The sequence below is a fragment of the Oncorhynchus kisutch genome, linkage group LG26, assembly GCF_002021735.2.
Source record: "Oncorhynchus kisutch isolate 150728-3 linkage group LG26, Okis_V2, whole genome shotgun sequence".
In the NCBI taxonomy this organism is placed as follows: domain Eukaryota; kingdom Metazoa; phylum Chordata; class Actinopteri; order Salmoniformes; family Salmonidae; genus Oncorhynchus; species Oncorhynchus kisutch.
In genome coordinates this window covers 13,490,347-13,508,237 of record NC_034199.2, presented here as the reverse complement: position 1 = coordinate 13,508,237, position 17,891 = coordinate 13,490,347, and the positions used below count along the sequence as shown (strand labels likewise).

General features: G+C 42.6%; 1 protein-coding gene across 2 annotated transcripts; it reads left to right on the top strand.

Annotated features, from left to right (window-relative positions):
- Window positions 1–1,877: 1,877 nt before the first annotated feature.
- On the top strand, window positions 1,878–16,392 carry abcb11a (ATP-binding cassette, sub-family B (MDR/TAP), member 11a). 2 transcript variants are annotated; one of them, XM_031806303.1, is made up of 28 exons: window positions 1,878–1,939; window positions 2,666–2,799; window positions 2,953–2,965; window positions 3,324–3,372; window positions 3,514–3,755; window positions 3,940–4,024; window positions 4,144–4,277; window positions 4,408–4,579; window positions 4,772–4,896; window positions 5,179–5,353; window positions 5,451–5,564; window positions 5,651–5,761; window positions 5,845–5,970; window positions 6,106–6,309; window positions 6,424–6,594; window positions 6,740–6,941; window positions 7,041–7,113; window positions 7,223–7,358; window positions 7,482–7,646; window positions 7,790–7,894; window positions 8,178–8,339; window positions 8,499–8,702; window positions 11,974–12,215; window positions 12,415–12,571; window positions 12,684–12,881; window positions 13,590–13,796; window positions 13,990–14,136; window positions 15,473–16,392. In XM_031806303.1, exons 1-28 carry the CDS (start codon window positions 1,896–1,898, stop codon window positions 15,671–15,673), a joined length of 4,098 nt encoding a protein of 1,365 aa, XP_031662163.1. In that variant the 5' UTR covers window positions 1,878–1,895; the 3' UTR covers window positions 15,674–16,392. The 2 variants fall into 2 exon arrangements, with proteins under 2 accessions (XP_031662163.1, XP_031662164.1); XM_031806304.1 differs by lacking the exon at window positions 1,878–1,939 and adding an exon at window positions 1,966–2,033.
- Window positions 16,393–17,891: the final 1,499 nt, after the last annotated feature.

Sequence of the window (17,891 nt, the reverse complement as noted above, 5' to 3'; positions counted from 1 at the left end):
AGGCAAGCAGCTTGGTGAGAAGGCAACAACTGTTGGCGCAATTATTAGAAAATGGAAGAAGTTCAAGATGACGGTCAATCACCCTCGGTCTGGGGCTCCATGCAAGATCTCACCTCGTGGGGCATCAATGATCATGATGAAGGTGAGGAATCAGCCCAGAACTACACGGCAGGACCTGGTCAATGACCTGAAGAGAGCTGGGACCACAGTCTCAAAGAAAACCATTAGTAACACACTACGCCGTCATGGATTAAAATCCTGCAGCGCAAGCAAGGTCCCCCTGCTCAAGCCAGCGCATGTCCAGGCCCATCTGAAGTTTGCCAATGACCATCTGGATGATCCAGAGGATGAATGGGAGAAGGTCATGTGGTCTGATGAGACAAAAATACAGCTTTTTGGTCTAAACTCCACTCGCCGTGTTTGGAGGAAGAAGAAGGATGAGTACAACCCCAAGAACACCATCCCAACTGTGAAGCATGGAGGTGGAAACATCATTCTTTGGGGATACTTTTCTGCAAAGGGGACAGGATGACTGCACCGTATTGAGGGGAGGATGGATGGTCCATGTATCGCGAGATCTTGGCCAACAACTTCCTTCCGTCAGTAAGAGCATTGAAGATGGGTCGTGGCTGGGTCTTCCAGCATGACAATGACCCGAAGCACACAGCCAGGGCAACTAAGGAGTGGCTCCGTAAGAAGCATCTCAAGGTCCTGGAGTGGCCTAGCCAGTCTTCAGACCTGAACCCAATAGAAAATCTTTGGAGGGAGCTGAAAGTCCGTATTGCCCAGCGACAACCCCGAAACTTGAAGGATCTGGAGAAGGTCTGTATGGAGGAGTGGTCAATAACTACAAGAACTACAAACCTGGTCAAGAACTACAGGAAACGTATAATCTCTGTAATTGCAAACAAATGTTTCTGTACCAAATATTAAGTTATGCTTTTCTGATGTATCAAATACTTATGTCATGCAATAAAATGCAAATAAATTACTTAAAAATCATACAATGTGATTTTCTGGATTTTTGTTTTAGATTCTGTCTCTCACAGTTGAAGTGTACCTATGATAAAAAATTACAGACCTCTACATGCTTTGTAAGTAGGAAAACCTGCAAAATCGGCAATGTATCAAATACTTGTTCTCCCCACTGTATCTCTGATTGATGGATGTTGCACTATATATTCTCTGTGTGAATCAGCTCTAGAGACCAATGGCCAATAGGTCATTACACTCATTTTACTATCCATGGTGTGATTCTATGGTGTGATTCTGTTATTAATGAATGTTATCATGGTGGCTCTGGGGGAATTAGCTGTACAGACTAACGACCTTAGGTCAGTCAGTACAATACTTTTACGACGTTCTGCTGTTGACATCCAGGTGATCCACACCTATCACTGGAACATAAGTTCTTTCAACAATCCAACTGTTGACATACATATAAATAATCTTGATATAATTTACGTTTACTGCATCCATCTTTTCCATCTCATTGAACATTCCTTCCATATTATTCAAGAGGCATATTTAAACATGCAATTCAGATATTTGGTGAATTTGGTGAGCCATGTACTTCAGTATTCAAGTTTATTTAAATGTATTTATAAAAATACAGCACATACTGCACACCTGAATCTTTCTAAGAGAACACATTGTCAGACAGGTGTGGAGTAATGTGCATATTAATCAATGCATGGTTAAACGCATTAACTTATATTGACTCATTGATTGGATGAATGTACCTTTGCCTCACAAAAGCTCCTTAGTTAGAGACATAATGCTGATTGAACTCTTATCAGTCTAATGGAAGGGGAGATAGTGGGAAAGGCGTAGACTGAGAATAAGATAGGAATTTCCTCTGGTAGGAGGGATTCTTTATTGTTGGTAGTGACCAAATGGCTAGGATATCAGAGGAGTCCTTGACAGGAAGACAAAACAGGTATGCTATAGTTTGCTCTTCATTCTATAGTAAGATAGGGAGGAAAGCATATATGAGAAATGATTATTCTGCGTAGCTGAAGTGGATCTTCATGGTAGATATGTTGGATATTTCCATATCTATGTTCTACATATTATTTTATTTGCATTTTCTTGGGTATTATGGTAATAATGCTCTTTATTCTGATAAGAAATGAGTCATGCATGTGTTGAACTTGTTAGTAACTCTCTAAACTGATGTTTTCTGTGTGTGTTAGTTTTTACATCCATGTACTGTCATTATATTTATATATTTTTTTTTTAAACATTTCAGAATTTTTCAGGGTAGCTCCTTTTAAACAATGTTTTTTCTTACAGAGATCCCATTCATTCTATGGTTTTTCTATTCACTAATATGACTTTCAATGATCAAATGTTTTGTCCATATTATGTAACAGAGGACTTATTATACGGCTCTTAATGGTGTTGTCAAGGATACGACTACTTGTCATCAAGTCCTTCATAGTCCAAAAGTCCTGATTCCCAGTATTGTACCGTCTATAGTCATGACAAATAGACAACACAACATTGAATTACAGAGATGTTAAGATTTTTTTGTTTGAAATTTTATCCCACAAAATGTGTTACCATAGAAGTTACATTTGGATGGCAGTACAGACAGTTCACTCCAGACTGTGAATGTATTTTTGCGGATGTTCGTGAGCTAAAATGACCCCTCTCCCATTAGACCCAGCGAGGACGTGCCTGTCAGAGTTAAAGCTACAAAAATGAAGGATCCTATTTACTTGAAAAAGGTCACTTCTCTACAGGAGGACACAGACAGAGAATATTGCCGTACAAAACCAGACAGAGAAGAAGAAGGTAAGTGTCCCATTTCTTCCTGTTATACCACAAATACCATAATGTTATCATGATTAACATGATTAACATGATTATGCCCCAGTAAGAAATGACATCATTTTGTAGATCTCTTCTTCAAGTTTCAATTGAATTTTGACCTTTCTTTTTGAACAGAGAATGAAAAAGGGTAAGTGTCTGTTTTTGATTGGAATTTAAATAACAGTAGCTTCCTTTTTCTTCTTATTTACTTTCCAAATAACAACATTTGATTCCTACTCAAGTAAACAACATTCCATTCCTTGCATTATTGCCCTGATTCACAGTTGAATGAATCTCACCAATTAAATTTGACCACATCTTGTTTATTTTCTTCAACACTTTTTTCCTATATGGGTACTTTTCACAAAACTCTTCCAATTGTAACTGGGTTCTTCTTAGCATAATATCTATCATACCGCTATACACTTCTATCGTCATGAAAGTATCAGATCAACTTTGATCATTACCATAAAACAGCTTTTCTCATTTGATTATTTTGATTGCAGAGATGGAAAGAAAAAAGAAAAGCTCTTGGATGTTGGATTCTTTCAACTGGTATTTATTTTTTATCCTTAATTAAGATATTATGAATTGTTATGAATTGTGATTAATAATGACTGTTTTTGCTATGATTGCACAATATTATATTTCCTTTTATTGGAAAAAAAAAGGATGTAACCTATCTATTTGATCCAGTTTCGATTTGCAACATGGAAGGACACACTGATGATGGTAGTGGGGGGCTTATGTGCACTAGTCCACGGGGCAGCCTCCCCTCTCATGCTCTTGGTGTATGGCATGATGACGAACACCTTTGTGGCATACGAGCTAGAGGTACAAGAACTGGCAGACCCCAACAAAACCTGCATTAACAACACCATCAACTGGATCAATGGCTCCATATTTGAAATAGCAGAGAACACAACGGTCTTCTGTGGGTGAGTTGACACTTTTATATTGTGGACCATATTTGACTCATTGCGTCAAGGTTTTCTATGTCGATCTATTCACATTACTGGCCATGCTGATGCTGAAGGTCCTGATTAGAATGGAATGGGTTATGGATCCCAAAATGTTTACAAAAATATATACAGTATAGCTAAGCATCCATTTTTTTTACAGGGTGGATATTGAAGCACAGATGACCATGTTTGCATATTACTATGTTGGTATTGGATTAGGAGTCTTGATTGTTAGTTATTTCCAAGTAAGTGGGTTAAACTTCCTGCTCAAAGTGCTTTCTCTCCATTGAGTCTTGCATCCTTCTTAACCTTCTTAATCTATAACCGGTATTTCTAAACATGCATTCAATCCTGCTCTGTGTAGATTGCCCTCTGGGTGTCTGCTGCTGCCAGACAGATCCAGAGAATCAGGAAGACTTACTTTAGGAAGGTGATGCGAATGGAGATTGGCTGGTTTGACTGCAATTCAGTTGGAGAATTAAACACCAGGATATCAGAGTAAGACCAAAACCCATGGATTATTTTCTACAGAGATGTGTGAATGATTGAGGGCATGTTTGGAAGATGTTTCTATAAATAACCCTTACACCACAACAATTGTGTGATTGAACTTGTTCTCTCACCTCAGCGACATCAACAAGATCAACAATGCGATAGCTGACCAGGTGTCTATCTTCATTGAGAGGATCTCCACTTTCATCTTTGGCTTCATGGTGGGGTTCATCGGAGGATGGAAGTTGACCCTGGTGGTCATCGCAGTAAGCCCACTAATAGGACTTGCTGCTGGACTAATGGCCATGGTGAGATGGGTTGAAGTCAATGTATTAAATCACTTTATTTGATGGTGATCACTCATTCTGTTGTAACAGCCTCCGAGTCTGTTAGTGAGGTCTCACACCACCTCTGTATTCTCTGTGATGTTGTGATGTGTGAAAGGTACTATAGATAAACCAGACAAACCAGTCTGTCATCTCCACTCATTCACTCCTCAGGCTGTTGCCAGACTGACAGGTCGGGAGCTCCAGGCTTATGCCAAGGCAGGGTCAGTAGCTGATGAGGTACTGTCATCCATCAGAACAGTGGCAGCCTTTGGAGGGGAGGACAAGGAGGTTGAAAGGTAACTTGAAATATTGTACAGATGTAGGGTCTTAATTTGATCACCCTGTTGCAGAAAATATGCTTCGCAGCAGGAAATGCCAACTTGTAGTGTATTGAAGGTTTCAAAAAGTAATTTCCACTTTAAAACAACCCTTACAAAAATGTCCATTAATTATAATGCACACAATAATTCACATTTCCTGTTGCCGCAGGATCATTTTCTTGCTGTGAGACACTGGTCAAATTAACATTCCCTTCCCTGCTGACTTGTGTTATAAATATGCATTTCACATTTGAACAGGTATGACAAAAACCTTATTGAGGCTCAGAACTGGGGTGTGAAAAAGGGGACGATCATTGGAGTGTTTCAAGGATACCTGTGGTGTATCATCTTCCTCTGCTATGCTTTGGCATTCTGGTATGGCTCAAAACTGGTCATCGAAACCAAAGAGCTATCCCCTGGTACTCTCATCCAGGTATGGCAACTCACATGATCAAACAATAAATATGTATCCAATACGTAATAATAGGAGTGGTGAAAATGTACGGATGTCTTTGTATTTTTGCCTCCAGGTATTCTTTGGAGTTCTCATGGCAGCTATGAACCTGGGTCAGGCCTCACCATGCCTGGAAGCCTTCGCCTCAGGTCGAGCTGCAGCCAAGACCATCTTCGATACCATTGATCGAGTAATGCCAGAATCTTTTGAAAATATATGAACTAAGAACAATTACATTTCAGTTATAAAGTATTTAAAAAATCTGTTCCCTTTCAGGAGCCAGAAATCGATTGTTTCTCGGAGAAGGGCCACAAACTAGACAAGGTCACGGGTGACATTGAATTCCACAACGTCACATTTAACTACCCCTCTAGGCCAGATGTGAAGGTAAACACTCTTCGCTCACTTTCTTTAACTTCAAATCATTCCCAAAAGATATCTCAATGTACAACCACCATCTGTTCACTTAGATTTTAGATTCTTTGAGCATGCTTATCAGAGCAGGAGAAACCACAGCTTTTGTTGGGCCAAGTGGATCAGGGAAGAGCACCACAGTTCAACTCTTTCAGAGATTCTACAACCCCAAGGAAGGAATGGTAATAAGGCTCAGAAGATACACCCATGTTTACTGTCACATTATTACAGCAATATGGTTGGGACACAAGACACATGACTAAAGCCCAGGACAAGATGCTATTGTGTTTGATGCACATAATGCTTCTCATTTATAGTTGACTTTGGATGGCCATGACATCCGCAGCCTGAACATCCAGTGGCTTCGCTCCCTGATTGGTATAGTAGAGCAGGAGCCGGTGCTGTTCGCCACGACTATCGCTGACAACATCCGCTACGGGCGACCCGGGGTCACCATGGACGACATCATCCAGGCCACCAAGGAGGCTAACGCCTATAACTTTATCATGGACCTCCCGCAGGTACCACAGGCAACACCTTTAGCAAATAAATATGGTGCATCACTCTGATACTGTCTCATACAAGAAACACATTGAAACTTCAAAATGAGAAAATGTTTGTCTGTGGTTATACAGAGGTTTGACACGCTGGTGGGTGAGGGTGGTGGTCAGATGAGTGGAGGACAGAAGCAGAGGATCGCTATTGCCCGAGCTCTGATCCGCAACCCCAGGATCCTGCTGCTGGACATGGCTACCTCGGCTCTGGACAACGAGAGTGAGGCCATTGTACAAGAGGCGCTTGACAAGGTGGGTGACTCCTAGACAAAATGGATCAATCATGATATCACCACAAAGTCAGTGCTTTGAATATTTGTTCCAATTTTAAATCATGGTCTACCCATGTTGTAATGTTTACTTCAACTACAAAACGGATCATGTCTTGTGATTGAAGGCTCGGATGGGCAGGACAACCATTACCATCGCCCACCGCCTCTCCACTATCCGCAATGCTGATGTCATTATTGGCTTTGAGCACGGAAGGGCAGTGGAAAGCGGTACACACAATGATCTTCTAGAAAAGAAGGGGGTCTACTTTACTCTCGTTACACTTCAGAACCAAGGAAATGACATGCCCAGTGTCAAAACAAACACAGGTAGGTCTGACATAAAGAGCCATTCATAATGATTCATTGTTCACGTTTGATAGAGTCTGTCTGTATGGATAAAAATATCATGTTCATTTTCAATTTTAGGTCCGGACAATGAAACCATTGAGGAAGAAATCCTTCAGAGTTTCAGTCGAGGAAGCTACGAATCTGGGTTGAGGTAAAACTAAAGGACGTGTCAGAACAGGCTTGTGACACTGCTTATGATTAACAATGATTCAGCAAAGCTAATTTGTAAAAGCCTTTGTAATTCACTCTTTCTCCTAAAGGCAATCTCTTCGCCTGCGATCTCACACCCAGCTGTCAAACGAACTCATCCCTGATGCCATAACTGGCAGTATCCGAATTAAATCAGACAAATTCCTTGCCATAATGGAAAACGAGATGGAACCTCAAAGGTCAAAGGTATTGAGGTCATTCTATAAGCAGCCTTGTATTATCAGTTTTGCATTAATGTACTTTATTCAATTTCCCCTGCTTCTAATTTCTGAGAGAAATGAGTGTTCCTCATACAGTATATTCCCACAGCAGTCCAAGGAGGAAGCAGAGGAACGTGTGGAGCCAGCACCAGTGGCTCGAATCCTGAAGTACAACAAGTCAGAGTGGCCCTACATGCTATTGGGATCTATAGGAGCTGCCATCAACGGCTCCGTCAATCCAATCTATGCTATTTTATTCAGCCAGATCCTTGGGGTGAGAGGCTATGGATTATGTACATATCAAGCCTATGTTTATAATGTAGTTTCATATTAACTGGGCTGGTAGTGATTACTTATAGGTGTTGCTGTTCCATTACATGTATTTAATTCCATCCATATCGCTGTTTTGATTTGCAGACGTTCTCTATACGTGACTTGGATGAACAGAGAGCGCAGATCAATGGAATATGTATCCTGTTCTGCGCTGTGGCGGTGACAAGTTTCTTCTCTCTGTTCTTACAGGTGGCTATATTGTACTGCACATCAAGCTGTTACATTCCATAGTAAGATGCTAACATTCAGACCACAGGAGGTTGGTGGCACCTTAATTGGGGAGAACGGGCTTGTGGTAATGACCCGGAGCGGTATGAGTGGAATGGTGTCAAATACATGGTTTTCAAATGTTTGATGCCTTTCCATTTGCTCCGTTCCGGCCATTCTTATGATCCATTCTCCCCTCAGCAGCCTCCTGTGATTCAGACGATTGGCCCTAGTAATGTGTGTGAACACTGTTGTTCTGTTTAAGGGCTATGCATTTGGGAAGTCTGGGGAGCTCCTGACCCGCAGGCTAAGGAAGGTGGGCTTCCAGGCCATGTTGAAACAGGAGGTAGGCTGGTTTGATGACCCCAGGAACAGCCCTGGAGCTCTCACCACCAGGCTGGCCACCGACGCCTCCATGGTCCAGGGGGTGAGTGTCAGGGACACATACCGTGGAACCCATTAGAACCATTTCTAACCAATTATGAGATGATCCAAAGGGGTAGTTTTGAAATATTTCCTTGTGCCACACTGTATATATTTCTGTTTATGTAATGAGCTTGGAGAATTAATAGTATTTTCACTGCAGGCAACTGGATCGCAGATTGGGATGATTGTGAACTCCTTGACCAACATCGGAGCCTCTTTCATCATTGCGTTCTCCTTTAGCTGGAAGTTAAGCTTGGTAGTGGTTTGCTTTTTACCACTTATTGGCTTGTCTGGGGTCTTCCAAGCCAAAATGCTGACAGGTTTCGCAAACGAGGATAAGAAGGCAATGGAAGCAGCAGGACAGGTGAGTTAAACACTCCATTATCGGTAACACCACAAACCGATGCTGGCACTAAAACCGCACTCAATGAGCTGTATACGGCCATAAGCAAAAAGGAAAACGCTCCTAGTGGCCGGGGATTTTAATGCAGGGAAACTAAAATCCATTTTACCTCATTTCCACCAGTATGTTAAATGTGCAATCAGAGGGGAAAAAAACTCTAGACCACCTTTACTCCACACACAGAGACGCGTACAAAGCTCTCCCTCGCCCTCCATTTGGCAAATCTGACCATAATTATATTTCTGTTTACAAGCAAAAACTAAAGCAGGAAGCACTAGTGACTCGGTCAATTAAAAAAGTGGTCAGATGAAGCAAATGCTAAGCTACAGGACTGGAATATGTTCTGGGATTTTTCCGATGGCATTGAGGAGGAGTACACCACATCAGTCACTGGCTTCATCAATAAGTGCATCAATGACGCCGTCCCCACAGTGACTGTATGTATCATGACACAAGGCGAAACCCAGATGCGGACACAAGAGGCAGATGGTTGGAGTCTTACAATATTTAATAATCCAATAGGGTAAGGCAAGAGAATGTCGTGGACAGGAAAAAGGGTCAAAACCAGTTCAGAGTTCAAAGGTACCAAAGGGCTAGCAGAATCAAGGTAAAAGGCCGGCAGGATGATCAGGCAGACAGGAAAGTAGTCCAGAGTCAGGCAGGGGTCAAAACCAGGAAGACTATCAAAAAGAGAATAGCAAAAGGAGTATGGTGAAAACCACTCTGGTTGACTTGACAAAAATACAAGACAAACTGGCACAGAGAGACAGGAAACACAGGGATAAATACACTGGGGAAAATAAGCGACACCTGGAGGAGGTGGAGACAACCACAAGGACAGGTGAAACAGATCAGGGCGTGACAGTATGTACATACCCAAACCAGAAGCCATGGCAACATACGCACTGAGCTAAAGGGTAGAGCTGCTGCTTTCAAAGAGTGGGACTGAAAAAAAATATATATATATAATCTTTATTTAACCAGGCAAGTCAGTTAAGAATAAAGTCTTGTTTACAATGACAGTCTACACCAGCCAATCTGGGATGACACTGTGCCAATTGTGTGCTGCCCTATGGGACTCCCAATCATGGCCGGTTGTGATACAGCCTGGATTTAAACCAGTGTGTCTGTAGTGCCGCCTCAAGCACTGAGATAAAGTGCCTTAGACCACTGAGCCCCTCGGGAAGCTTATAAGAGATCCCGCTTTGCCCTGTGACGAACCATCAAACAGGCAAAGCGTCAGTACAGGACTAAGATTGAATTATACTACACCGGCTCAACGCTTGTCGGATGTGGCAGGGCATGTAAACTATTACAGACTACAAAGAGAAGCACAACCACGAGCTACGCAGTGACACAAGCCTACCAGACAAGATAAATTAATTATATGCTCTCTTCAAGGCAAGTAACACTGAAACATGCATAAGAGCATCATCTGTTCCGGACAACTGTGTGATCACGCTCTCCGTAGCCAATGTGAGAAAGACCTTTAAACAGGTCAATATACACAAGGCCGCAGGGCCAGATGGATTACCAAGATGTCTACTGGCAAGTGTCTTCAATGACATTTTCAATCTGTACCTGACTGAGTCTGTAATACCAACATGTTTCAAGCAGACCACCATAGTCCCTGTGTCCAAGAACACCAAGGTAACCTTCCTAAATGACTAGCGACCCGTAACACTCACGTCTGTATCCATGAAGTGCTTTTCAACACCATTATCCCAGAAACCCTAGGCCCACTCCAATTTGCATACTGCCCAAACAGATCTACAGATGATGCAATCTCTATTGCACTCCACACTTCCCTTTTCCACCTGGACAAAATCTACGTGAGAATTCTATTCATTGACAGCTCATCGTTCAACACCATAGTGCCCTCAGAGCTCATCACTAAGCTAAGGACCCTGGGACTAAACACCTCCCTCTGCAACTGATTCCTGGATTTCTGATGGGCCGCCCACCAGGTGGTAAGGGTAGGTAACGACACATCCACCGCACTGATCCTCAAAACGGGGGCTCTTCAGGGGTGTGTACTCCCCTCCTGTACTCCCTGTTCACTCATGACTGCATGGCTAGGCACGATTCCAATACCATCATTAAGTATGCAGATGACACACCAGTGGTAGGGCCTGATCACCGACAGTGATGAGACAGCCTATAGGGAGGAGGTCAGAGAGCTGGCTGTGTGGTGCCAGGACAACAACCTCTCCCTCAACGTGATCAAGAGAAAGGAGATGATTGTGGACTACAGGAAAAGGAGGACCGAGCACACCCCCATTCTCATCGATGGGGCAGTAGTGGAGCAGGTTGAGCGCATCAAGTTCCTTGGTGTCCACATCACCAACAAATGATCATGGTCAAAACACACCAAGACAGTTGCGAAGAATGCATGACAAAGCCTATTCCCCCTCAGGAAACTGAAAAAATGTAGCATGGGTCCTCAGATCCTCAAAAATTTCTACAGCTGCACCATCAAGAGCATTCTGACTGGTTGCATCACTGCATGGTATGGCAACTGCTCGGCCTCCGACCGCAAGTTTAGTGCGAGTATGGCCCAGTACATCACTGGGGCCAAGCTTCCTGCCATCCAGGACCTCTATACCAGGTGGTGTCACAGGAAGGCACTAAAAATTGGCAGTCATAGACTGTTCTCTCTGCTACCACACGGCAAGCAGTACTATCAGTACCGCGCTAAGTCTAGGTCCAAAAGGATTCTTAACAGCTTCTACCCCCAAGCCATAAGACTCCTGAGCAGCTAATCAAATGGCTACCCAGAATATATGCATCCCCCCCTCCTTTTACGCTGCTGCTACTCTCTGTTTATTATCTATGCATAGTCACTTTAACTCTATCTACATGTACATGTTGCCTGAATTACCTCGACTAACCGGTGCCCCCGGACATTGACTCTGTACTGGTACCCCTCGTATATAGCCTCGATATTGTTATTTTACTGCTGCTCTTTAACTATTTGATACTTTTGAGAAGAAAAAAAATAACACTTATTTTTCTTAAAACTGCATTGTTGGTTAAGGGCTTGTAAGTAAGCATTTCACTGTTGTATTCGGCACATTTGGTTTGATTTAAAGATAATTCAATAATGGTCCCTAAATGGGTTGTTAGAACATTTCTGTCAAATGAACGGACCTCGTCCGAGGCCCCTGGTCCAGAGAGTGCTATTCACTGTATAGTGATTTAGAGACTTGACAATCTGCCTTCTCTCACACAGGTGTCCAGCGAGGCTCTAGCCAACATCAGGACCATCGCAGGGCTGTGCAAGGAGAGCACATTTGTGGAGACCTATGAGCAGCAGCTGGAGGCTCCGTATAAGTCTGCCAAGAAGAAGGCAAACATCTACGGCATCTGTTTTGCCTTTGCTCAGTGTGTTATCTTTATGGCGTACGCCGCCTCCTTTAGATATGGAGGCTATCTGGTCAGCTCTGAAAGATTACACTACCTGGTGGTCTTCAGGTACATTTGTTTATTTTTCTGAATGTTGTGCATGTAGTGTTTCCAGTGACGTACAGAAAACCTGTGAATGACAATACTGCATGTAGGTCATCATCATGTTTACTGTACATTTTCAAAACCATACCCATTTAAGCTGTAAACTGTCCTAAATGAGTACTGTGTTGTCAAGCAAATGCCAATGTGTTGTGCATATCCCCAGAGTGATCTCTGCCATTGTGATCAGTGGGACAGCGCTGGGAAAAGCTTCCTCATTCACCCCAGATTATGCCAAAGCCAAGATTGCAGCTGCCCAGTTCTTTAAACTGTTGGACCGAGTCCCCAAAATCAGCATGAGTCAGATAGACGGGGAGAAATGGGTGAGAAAAACATGATTGTTTATTCAATCAGACATTTTTAGTACAAGTGGAAAATGATCATTATTTAAATTGGCATCAAACATGTTGGTGTGTAATAATGCCCTCTTTCCAGGATGATTTCAAAGGGGAGTTAGAATTCATCAACTGCAAGTTCACATACCCAACCCGGCCTGACATCCAGGTGCTAAATGGACTACTGGTGTCTGTGAAACCGGGCCAGACCCTGGCCTTTGTGGGCTGTAGCGGCTGCGGGAAGAGCACTAGTGTGCAGCTATTGGAGAGGTTCTATGATCCAGATGAGGGCAGAGTGGTGAGTCCCCAGAGCAGACCCAACTTCATTTCCATGACCTCAGTGGAGGCTGCTGATGGGAGGATGGCTCATAACAATGGCTTGCAAATTAAATGGCGTAAAAAAAATTATAATAATTAAATGGAAACCATGTGTTTGATGTATTTGATACCATTCCACTAATTCCGCTCCAGCCGTTACCACCAGCCCGTCCACCCCAATTAAGGTTCCACCAACCTCCTGTGCTTTACCTTATCTGCCATGTACACTGAGTTTACCGAACATTAGGAACACCTTGATACACACAGGAAACTGTTGAGTGTGGAAAACCCAGTTGCGTTGCAGTTCTTCACACGAACCTGTGCGCCTGGCACCTACTACCATACCCCGTTCAAAGGCACTTACATTTTGTTGTCTTGCACATTCACCCTCTGAATGGCACACATACACAATCCATGTCTCAATTGCCTCAAGGCTTAAAAATCCTTCTTTAACCTGTCTCCTCCCCTTCATCTACACTGATTGAAGTGGATTTAACAAGTGACATAGCTTTCACCTGGATTCACCTGGTCAGCCTATGTCATGGAAAGAGCAGGTGTTCTTAATGTTTTGTACACTCAGTGTAGATGGAATCACAGGTACAATTTATCAAGTATACCCACACTGCCTGCCATAGTCTATTACTATTCTTTGTATTTAAAAATAAACACTTCCTTGTTCCCATTTCAGTTGATTGATGGCCGTCCATCACACACTGTCAACGTGCCCTTCCTGAGGGCTCAGATTGGCATCGTCTCCCAAGAGCCCGTGCTGTTTGACTGCAGTATTGCTGAAAACATACAGTATGGCGATAACACCAGGAGGATGAGCATGGAGGAGATTGTTGATGCTGCAAAGAAAGCTTATCTCCATGACTTTGTAATGACTCTGCCAGATGTGAGTAAAGGAACTGAAATTGTACTATCTTTGTAATACTTCTATGTCATACCATCCCACTTCCCTTTATACTGTGAAGAATGTCAACAAATTAAACATGTTATTGTGGCGGAACATGATATTTTCTTCCTGGTACTGTTCTCTTCATATTGTAAGTAGTGTACTAGACATTCCTGTGTTATCTTTGACTCAGAAATATGAGACTCCGGTTGGCGCCCAGGGCTCCCAGCTCTCCAGAGGGCAAAAACAACGCATCGCCATCGCTCGGGCAATAGTCAGGAACCCTAAGATCCTGCTTCTGGATGAGGCCACCTCTGCGTTGGACACAGAGAGTGAAAAGGTACCCATAGACCAGACCAATGTACACTGAACAAAAATATAAACGCAACATGCCACAATTGCAAAGGTTTTATTGAGTTACAGTTCATAAACAGAAATCAGTCAATTTAAATACATTCATTAGGCCCTAATGTATGGATTTCACATTACTAGGAATACAGATATGCATCTGTTGGTCACATATACCTAAAAAAAGTAGGGGGCGTGGATGAGAAAACCAGTCCGTATCTGGTGTGACAACCATTTGCCTCATGCAGCGTGACACATCTCCTTTCGCATAGAGTTGATCAGGCTGTTGATTCTGGAATGTTTTCCCACTCGTCTTCAATGGCTGTGCAAAGTTGTTGGATATGGGTAGGAACTGGAGCACGCTGTCATACACATCGATCCAGACTATCTCAAACATGCTAAATGGATGACATGTCTGGTAAGTCGGAATTGTGTACAGATTCTTGCAACATGGGGCCGTGCATTATCATGCTGAAACATAAGGTAATGGCGGCAGATGGATGGCACGACAATGGGTCTCAATGGCACGACAATGGGTTTCTGCACAGTTTGTGCAGAAATTCTTCGGTTGTGCAAACCCACATTCATCAGCTGCCCGGGTGGCTGGTCTCAGACAATTCCGCAGGTGAAGAAGCCGGATTTGGAGGTCGTGGGCTGGCGTGGTTACACGTGGTCTGCAGTTGTGAGGCCGGTTGGATGTACTGCCAAATTCTCTAAAACAACATTGGAGGAGGCCAAATGGTAGAGAAATTAACACTAAATTATCTGACAACAGCTCTGGTGGACCTTCCTGCAATCCGTATGGCAATTGCACGTTCCCTCAACTTGAGATGTCTGTGGCATTGTGTTGTGTGACAAAATTGCACATTTTAGAGTGGCCATTTATTGTCCCCAGCATAAGCTGCACCTGTGTAATGATCATGCTGTTTAATCAGCTTCTTGATATGCCACACATGTAAGGTGGATGGATGGATAATCTTGGCAAAGGAGAAATGCTCACTAAAAGGGATGTCAACTAATGTTTGCACAACATTTGAGAGAAATACACTTTCTGTGCATATGGAAGATTTCTGGGATCTTTTATTTCAGCTCATGAAACACTTTACATGTTGCAATTTTATTTTTGTTCAGTATATGTATATAGATATCACCTCTTGATTATCCTTTCTATCAGATGAATCACTCTATCCACAGCACAATGATGCATTTGCTTAGATATTTTCTTAGCATGCCATGTACTGTATTACATCAGAGAGAATATAGGATGTCCTTATGATGAAAACACACTCAACTGAACTTATTTTTAACATTGTGTTTTCCAACTACAGACAGTGCAGGCGGCTTTGGATGAGGCCAGACGTGGACGCACCTGCATTGTCATTGCCCACAGACTGTCTACCATCCAGACGGCAGATATCATAGCCGTCATGTCCCAAGGTGCTGTCATAGAAAGGGGGACACATGAGGAGCTCATGGCTAAGAGGGCTGCCTACTACAAACTAGTCACAACAGGGGCTCCGATCAGCTAAACCTGAGTAGATGCACATTTTCTATAGAGGGGATGCTTTATGAGGAAATGGAGTTTGTCACTAACCAAAGTGCATAAATGTGACATTTTTGAAAGAGTAACTATGGAAAAAAACATAAAAGTCCATGGGGGGGAAAGGCTATATTTGCTTGATACACTATTTATTTACTTAATGTCTCTTGAGTTTTTGAAAATATGATATTATACACTGAGTGTACAAAACATTAGGAACACCTGCTCTTTCCATGTCATAGACTGACCAGGTGAATCCAGGGGAAAGCTATAATCCTTTATTGATGTCACCTGTTAAATCCACTTCAATCAGTGTAGATGAAGGGGAGGAGTCAGGTTAAAGAAGGATTTTTAAGGCTTTAGACAGTTGAGACATGGATTGTGTATGTGTGCCGTTAAGAGGGTGGAAGGGCATAATGTTTTTTACACTCATTGTATATGGCCATAGAGATCAATTAGGTTTTATTTTTGCAAAACAGATGGAACCTTTAAAGTAATTCATTGAAGTAATTTGTAGTCCAATGTATGTTTTTGCTCAAGAAGGTTACAATTATTGGTATGAATCATATGATCTGTCGCAGATTTAAATATTTATTTGCATTCATTTGTTTACAGAAAAATATATTTTATTTTATTAACCTTTGACAAACTGAATGTTTAGTGTTTGATGCTTGATCTTTTGTCAAATAAAAAAATCCATTTCAGAACGGATGATTCATTTTATTTCATTCATACAGATCCATTAGTTTAAAAATGCAGTTCTTTGAAAGGAAAGCTACGTACACTGGGGAACGTAACTAGTGTCGTCCTTGAGAAAGTGATAGTGTAATGCTGATAGGGTGTGCTGCAACCCTAAACGACGGATAACGTCAGGCAATGTTTTTTTCTGTTGCCCTTTGTTGCATCTCATTTATTTCTGTCCTTTTCCTTGATGAAAAAAAAGACATTGAACATTGATGGATATCTAACAGAATACATGAAGGATGAAATGTATGTATAAGGTACAATTCTCTGGAGTCTGAATTCTCCCTGAAATATTTATTATGTGACCTCTGGATGAAGCTGTAGTTTATCATTAATCTGCCGTCTTGAAATGCCGAACACAATTGTGTACTAAGTGCTGACGCGCGCTTCACAAACCACCAGGTCATTGTACATACTGTTTGGTATAAGTAGGCCTAAAGTAGAACCAGGATCTTTCACAAACAATGTACTCCACAAACTCCAATTGCCAAGAGATTAGTCAATCAAATGTATTTATAAAGCACTTTTCACATTAGCAGATGACACAAAGTGCTTATACAGAAACCCAGCCTAAAACCCCAAACAGCAAGCAATCCAGATGCAGAAGCACGGTGGCTAGGAAATACTCCCTAGAAAGGCAAGAACCTGGGAAGAAACATAGAGAGGAACCAGGCTCTGAGGGATGGCTTCAGAGCCTCTTCTGGCTGTGCCGGGGGGTGATTATGGCCATTTAAGGCCAGATTGTTTTTCAAGATGATCAAATGTTCATAGATGACCAGCAGGGTCAAATAATAATCACAGGGGTGATAGAGGGTGCAACAGGTCAGTACCTCGGGAGTAAATGTCAGTTGTCTTTTCATAGCTGAGCATTCAGAGGTCGAGACAGCAGGTGCGGTAGAGAGAGAGAGAGTTGAAAACAGTACGTCCGGTGAACAGGTCAGGGTTCCCTAGCCGCAGGCAGAACAGTTGAAACTGGAGCAGCAGTACAACCAGGTGGACTATGGACAGCCAGGAGTCATCAAGCCAGGTAGTCCTGAGGTATGATCCTAGGGCTCAGGTCATCTGGGAGGGGAGGGAGAGAGAGAGAATTAGAGGGAGCATACTTAAATTCACACAGGACACCAGATAAGACAGGATAATTACAACAGATATAACAGACTGACCCTAGCCCCCCGGCACATAGACTATTGCAGCATAGATACTGGAGACTGAGACAGGGGTGGGTCAGGGGACACTGTGGCCCTGTCCGACGATACCCCCAGACAGGGACAACCAGGCAGGCTATAACCCCACCCAAACCACAGCTCCCACACCACTACAGGGATATCAACAGACCACCAACTTACTACGCTTAGACAAGGCTGAGTATACCTAATTGATCTTTATGGCCATATACAATGAGTGTAAAAAACATTATGCCCTTCCACTCTCTTAATGGCACACATACACAATCCATGTCTCAA

Bases quoted from the DNA above. Each gene is read 5' to 3' on its own strand.
- abcb11a (XM_031806303.1), top strand. From the start codon at position 1,896: ATGGCTAGGATATCAGAGGAGTCCTTGACAGGAAGACAAAACAG. The intron at 5,762-5,844 runs GTAAACACTCTT...CTGTTCACTTAG, and splicing joins CCTCTAGGCCAGATGTGAAG to ATTTTAGATTCTTTGAGCAT. The intron at 13,797-13,989 runs GTGAGTAAAGGA...TCTTTGACTCAG, and splicing joins TTGTAATGACTCTGCCAGAT to AAATATGAGACTCCGGTTGG.